The sequence below is a fragment of the Verticillium alfalfae genome, genomic scaffold (genome assembly GCF_000150825.1).
Source record: "Verticillium alfalfae VaMs.102 supercont1.8 genomic scaffold, whole genome shotgun sequence".
NCBI lineage: Eukaryota > Fungi > Ascomycota > Sordariomycetes > Glomerellales > Plectosphaerellaceae > Verticillium > Verticillium alfalfae.
The window spans coordinates 682,776-688,841 of NW_003315031.1; the positions used below are offsets into that span (position 1 = coordinate 682,776).

Sequence of the window (6,066 nt, forward strand, 5' to 3'; positions counted from 1 at the left end):
ACAGCGGCCACCCGCTCCCGGCCCTGAACCCGGCCCTCTACCGCCAAAACGTCGCCCTCGTGCAGCAAGAGCCGACGCTCTTCCCAGGCACGATCCGCGACAACATAGCCCACGGTCTCCCGGAGTCGTCTGCATCGCCAGGTTCCGCGCCAGCAACAACAGACGCCCAGATCGAACAGGCCTGCCGCGCCGCCAACGCCTGGACCTTCATCGCCTCGCTGCCCGAAGGCCTCGACACGCCCTGCGGCCAGGGCGGCGGCCAGCAGCTGTCGGGCGGCCAGCGGCAGCGCGTTGCCATCGCGCGGGCCCTCGTGCGCGACCCCGCGGTCCTGCTGCTCGACGAGGCCACGAGCGCGCTCGACACCGAGTCGGAGCGCGTCGTGCAGGGCGGCCCTCGCGCAGGCGTCGGCGCCGCGCGCAGACGGGCCGCGGCCGTGTCACCCGTCGCCGTCGCCCACCGGCTGTCGACCATCCGTGCCGCCGACCGCATCTTTTGTCTTTTTTTGGTGGCGCCGTTGTCGAGGTCGCCACGCACGAGGGAGCTTGTGCACCGTGGGGGCATGTATGCCAAAATGGGCGAGGCGCAGAAACCTGGGCGTTTAGCTTGGTGGTTCTAATTTCTTTCCTCTTTTGGGCTCCTCCTTTGGGGGGGGGTCGGGAACATATCATTCTAAAGGATTAATTAAGACATCAGTATATCCTCCCTAACGATTCTGGAACAGTATAGACATACTGAAAGAGCATCCCCCGTACCTCACCAAATGTCAAGGAATCACCACATGCTCTTGGTCAATCGTCGTAAGCATTACTGCGGCTCATTGGACTATCTGGAAACAACCCGAATAGCCTCCTTCTATGAGCGACGACCACGACAGCCATAGCCACCTCTCCTTACTCATCTCAAGTCTCGATGCAATACCCGAGCGCGCAACAACTTTGAATAGCAAGGGAATAAAAGTGAAACAGAATAAAAAAAAACGCCTGGCGAACCCTGCCAGACGTAGGACATGGAGGTCAAAGTCTAATCCATCCATCCTCTAAACCTAACGCCGGGTTTGTTTGAATCCATAAATGCTTTTAGGGGGGTATGATGAGGCCCCAGGGTGGCACGAGGCGCGCGTCCGGGACGACACGTCTACACGATCACCAGCGGCGGTTTCCCATGGGCTGGCTGTTGGCGTTGGCTAGGATTGTTTGTCAACAAAACCGTCCCCTCGGCGTTCAGTAGCGCGACCTACCTCTACCGCCGCCGCGGCCGCCACGCCATCCGCCGTAGCGACCGCCACCACCACCACCACCGAAGCGGGTCATCTCAGCGAGGCGAGGGTCAATCTCCTGCTTGGCCTCACGTAGAACGTTGACAAGGTCACGAGCCTGCTTGGAGTCTGATGATGCGAGTTAGCAAGACTTGTGCTGGTGCGGATCGGGAGTGCGGCAGGGTGAAAGACTCACTGTCAGTGGTGAAGAGGGTGATGGCGGTACCCGTGGCACCGGCACGACCAGTACGGCCGATACGGTGGATGTAGTCCTCCGAGTTGTTGGGGTAGTCGTAGTTGATGACGTGAGTGATGTTGCGGACATCTTGAGGCAAGCGGGTTAGCATGCGGGTCACGGGGGTTTGTGTAGCAACGTTCCAGCATGGAACCGGGGACGACAGCCGAATACATCGGGCTGTGTCTTTGACTCTGCGGCAGACAGGGCTGTCCAAATGCGTCCAAATGCCATCCATAAGGGTTCAGTGCAACTGGAGTCCTCAGACTCGAGAAGACTTTTTGTGTGTGTGAGACGACGACGACAGCTTGACGAGATCAAGAGATGCCATGTCACCGCTTGTACCATGCGCTATACCATGAACTGGAGCATGAGCTGTAGCCTGAGCAGAGTAGGCTGGCGGTACAAGGGTCGACCATCGAGTGTAGCAGAGAGCAGGAGAGCGCCGCCACCACACTGGAGACCAAGACTCCACACAGTGAGAACCGAACAGGCACGAGGATATCAGGCAAGATTGCGCAATGAAGAAAGCCCCTAGACAAAAGAGTAAAGCGCAGCAGCAGGCGTTTGCTGGACGTTGCCGGGGGAGGGGGGAGGGGGGAGGGGGAGGATCAGGGACATACCGATACCACGCGAAGCCACGTCCGTGGCCACCATGATGGGGCTCTTGCCCGTCTTGAACTGGTCGAGGACCCAGTCACGCTCGTTCTGCTGCTTGTCGCCGTGGATGGACAGGGCGGGCCAGCCGTCTTGGCGGAGGAAGCGGGTGATCTCGTCAGCGACGCGCTTGGTGCCGACGAAGACGAGGGCCTTGTTCTCCTTGTTCTCCATGGCCTTCTCGAGATGCTTGATCATGCGGTCGCGCTTCTCACTCTCCGAGACAACCTCGACAATCTGGGTGATACGGTGGTTGGCGGCGAGGTCCATGGAGCCGATGTTGACCTGGATGAAGTCGTCGAGGAAGTCGCTGGCGAGGGCGCGGACCTCCTTGGGCCACGTGGCGGACCACATGACAGTCTGCTTGTCGGGACGGATCTGCGAGATGATCTTGCGAATCTGGGGCTCGAAACCCATGTCAAGCATGCGATCAGCCTCGTCGAGAACGAGGTAGGTGACGCGACGAAGGTTGGTCTTGCCAGCCTCGAGCATGTCGATGAGACGTCCGGGCGTGGCGATGCAGACCTCGACACCCCTAGACAGGTCGCGGATCTGAGGGCCCTTAGGGACACCACCGTAGACGCACGTGTTGCGGATGCGGGACGACTTGCCGAACTTGGCAATCTCCTGCTGAATCTGGACAGCCAGCTCACGGGTGGGCGCGAGGACGAGGACGATGGGGCCGTCGCCGGGGGCGAGGAGAGGCTGGGCGTTGATGTGGACGATGGCAGGAAGGCAGTAAGTGAGCGTCTTTCCGGAACCCGTCTCGGCAATACCGACGACGTCGCGACCGGAGAGGGCCATGGGCCAGCCCTGGGACTGAATGGCAGTGGGCGCAGGGAAGCCCTGGGCCTTGACCTCGTCGATAACGTAGCGAGGGAAGTTGGCCTCGTCGAAGGTCTCGACGGGCTTGGGGATGTCGTTGCCAGCAATGGTCATCTGGTGCTTCTTGCGGAAGGACTTCGACCTCGGCGTCGCTGCGAGCAGCACCATCGGGGTGCTCCTTGTAGAAGGACTTTTTCGAACTTGGGAAGAGAGGCAAGGTCTGGAGGCTTGTTAGAAGGTGTCATGAGCGTGTAGGAATGGAAAGGGATTGACGAACCGAACTCCTGCTTGTGCAGACCGGCACCGAGGTTGGACATGCGGTCACCACCACCACCACCACCGTAGCCGCCGCCACCACCGTAACCGCCGCTGTTGGGAAAAAGTCAGTCATGCTGATCGTCTCCTGGAGATGGAAGATGCAACAAGAGGGGATGAACATACCCATAGCCGCCGCCGCCGCCGTAGCCACCACGGTCATCACCACGGTCGCGGTCGTTGCGACCACCACCGTAGCCGCCGCGACCACCGCCGCCGTAACCACCACCACCACCACCGCCATAGCCGCCGCCGCCGCCACCGTAGCCACCACCACCGCCGCCGTAACCACCGCCGCCGTAGCCGCCAGACATGATTACTGTTTGTGTTGTTGAAGAGTCGTAAATTGGGCGGGAGGAAGGAATCGCGTCGCCTGGATGAGACTGGCGCGAAGAAGAACGGACAACGAAAGGGAGTGTATGTGTTTGATCAAGAGCGCGCGACGATCTTCCTGTTGAACACGAGGAAGAAGAAAACAAGAGTCGCACGAGTGATGCGTGGAGGGAATGTTGTTGTTGATGGGAGAGAGAGAGAAAGAGAGGGAAAGTGATGAGTGGGGGATGGAGAGATGAGGGAAGGATAAAGGATTGAAGAAGGGTCCGAGGGAGGGAAAGAGTTCTTTGGGGTACAAAAGGGAAAACGGCGTTTCGGGGGAGGCGTTGGGCAGGGCCGATTTTTTTTTTCTCTGCCTGTTCCTGCCCTGTCTGGGTGCTGGCCGGGTGCTCTGTCCGACCCAGCGAGCGACAGAGCGCCCAAGCACCTGCCGCTAAGAAAAAATTCAGGCGCAGGGTCTGTCAGGCTAGGTGCAGCTAGCACAGAAGTGGCTAGATGGTCACGGGCCATACCGTATTAGGGCTAGATCTGTGGAGCCAGAGGGCTTATCTGATAAGCACTCTTCATGGCAATCAAACAGTGGCAATTGCCATGTCGTTTGGCCTCCACGTCACTGTGGGCCTCACTGCCACCTGCCCGTACTTCATCTGCCGTGCCTTCCAGGTAGAGGAGATAAGGTAGGAAGTACCTGCTCGTGACTGCCTCACCCCCAACCCGTGCCTCCAGGTAACAGCGAGAACGGGCAAGGCAGTATTTGAAGGCATACATCTGCCCCCAAATACGACGACGACGATGTCCATTTCAACTCAACAGCATAGGCAATACGCAGGGGCACATTATCACTTTGCATCATGCTTCGCTGGCAGCACGTCTTCGAAACAACACCAGACCGCCTAGACATTCCCCCCCCCATCTACCCCCAGTTTCACCCCAAGAGGCTCCCGACAATATGAAGCCCCCTCTTCCCGTCCTCTGAGCAAGTGAAACGAGCCTACTGGCACGGGAACATCTCCCAGAAGCCAATCTCCATCTGCAAATCGTCAGCATCATCGTCATCGTCGTATGGCACGAGAAGAGCTCCCGTCACAGAATCAACACGAACCTTGGTCCCGTGGATGAAAATCTTGGCCAGCCTCTCGATGCCCTCGGGACTCTGCCGAGCAGCATGCCTCTCGAGCAGCTCGGATCCCGTCCGCAGCGCCTGCTGGTAGTCCTCGGCGATGTAGTTCTCAATCCACTTCCAGTACACGTTGCCCTCGCCGCGCACACTCGCCGCGTCGCCGTGCAGCTGCTTCGCCACGGCCCCGTACCCGAGCAGGCACGGCGCCAGCGCCACCTGCAACCCGATCCAGTCGCCGCTCATGCCGACGTCGAGCACGTACCGCGTGTACGCCGTGCACGCCTGGTGCTCCTCGGTCGCCTCGATCTGCGGCACGCTGATGCCGAACCCCGCGCAGTAGTCAATGTGCAGCGCCATCTCCGTCGCAATGTGCTTGACAATGGTCGCGCCGGCCACAATGTCCTCCATCGACGTCGCCTTGTACGACGCCAGCGCGTTGGCCCGCGCAAAATGCACGAGGTAGAGGTAGTCCTGCACGAGGTAGCCCTTGAACGACGCGAGCGGGAGCGTGCCGTTGCCGAGACCCATGACGAACGGGTGGTAGACGAACGTCTTCCACACGTCGCGAACGTCGGGACGGCCAAGGAGATAGTCGATGAAGCGGCCCCTATGTGATGTGTCAGTGCTGTTTTGTCGTCCATTCGTGACGTAGGTTTGCCATGAGGTGGACGTACGGCGCAAAAGGCAGAGAGTAGTTGGAGTGAAAGTGGTTCAACGGTCCATGACCTTGGCCGAACCCAGGCGCCGTTCGGATGGCGCCTTCAATGTAGCGGCACGCCTTCTTGGCTGCCTCGGGCACATCGAGCCCCTTGGCGAGGTTGCTCGCGATGGCCGCTTATTCATGTCAGCACCTCTTCCGAGCGTGGCATCCTAGACCCCCCAGACCACGGAGGGGGAAAAAGAGGAGGAAACAAAATGCAAAGAAGAAAAACAACTCACAAGCCAGAGAGCACCCTGTGCCATGCGTATTCGTCGACCGCTGATAGGCGCTCTCGATCCTCTCTACAACACCACCACGTCCAACGAGCACATCAACGACAATGCTCTTCTCGTCCTCTGTCCCGGCAACCTTGTAGTCCTTCGTCAGAGGAGCGTGCCCGCCCTTGACGAGCACCCAATGCGGCCCAAGCTCGAGCACCGCCCTTCCCATCGTCTCAAAGTCCTCCACGTCACGCACTCGACGGCGCCCGCCCCGCCGCCTCTAGCAGCATCTCGCTCGGCACGTGGCGTCAGCATCGTCGTCTGCGCAGCAGGCGGCGAGCAGCTCATGGACGCTTCGCGCGCAGCAGCACGCGCCCGGACGTAGCGACCATGACGGGATCGAC

At 59.9% G+C, this 6,066-nt stretch overlaps 3 protein-coding genes across 3 annotated transcripts in view; 1 reads left to right on the forward strand and 2 right to left on the reverse strand.

The window, feature by feature from the left end:
- The window catches only part of VDBG_06634 (multidrug resistance protein), a gene marked incomplete at both ends in the record, with an annotated part of 3,992 nt that extends 3,375 nt beyond the window's left edge, over positions 1–617 (forward strand). The window contains one exon of the mRNA XM_003003026.1: positions 88–617. Coding sequence (XP_003003072.1) covers positions 88–617 — 530 coding nt within the window. The remainder of the gene's footprint in view (positions 1–87) is intronic.
- A 173-nt stretch (positions 618–790) lies between these two features.
- Positions 791–3,602, reverse strand: VDBG_06635 (ATP-dependent RNA helicase DBP2; the record flags this gene model as incomplete). The annotated part of the gene is made up of 5 exons (XM_003003027.1): positions 791–1,385; positions 1,453–1,683; positions 2,115–3,173; positions 3,251–3,342; positions 3,415–3,602. 5 exons carry the CDS (start codon positions 3,600–3,602, stop codon positions 1,222–1,224), a joined length of 1,734 nt encoding a protein of 577 aa, XP_003003073.1.
- A 1,010-nt stretch (positions 3,603–4,612) lies between these two features.
- On the reverse strand, positions 4,613–5,891 carry VDBG_06636 (phosphomethylpyrimidine kinase THI20; the record flags this gene model as incomplete). The annotated part of the gene is made up of 3 exons (XM_003003028.1): positions 4,613–5,348; positions 5,416–5,575; positions 5,681–5,891. The coding sequence occupies 3 exons, from the start codon at positions 5,889–5,891 to the stop codon at positions 4,613–4,615; spliced, it is 1,107 nt and encodes a 368-aa protein (XP_003003074.1).
- Positions 5,892–6,066: the final 175 nt, after the last annotated feature.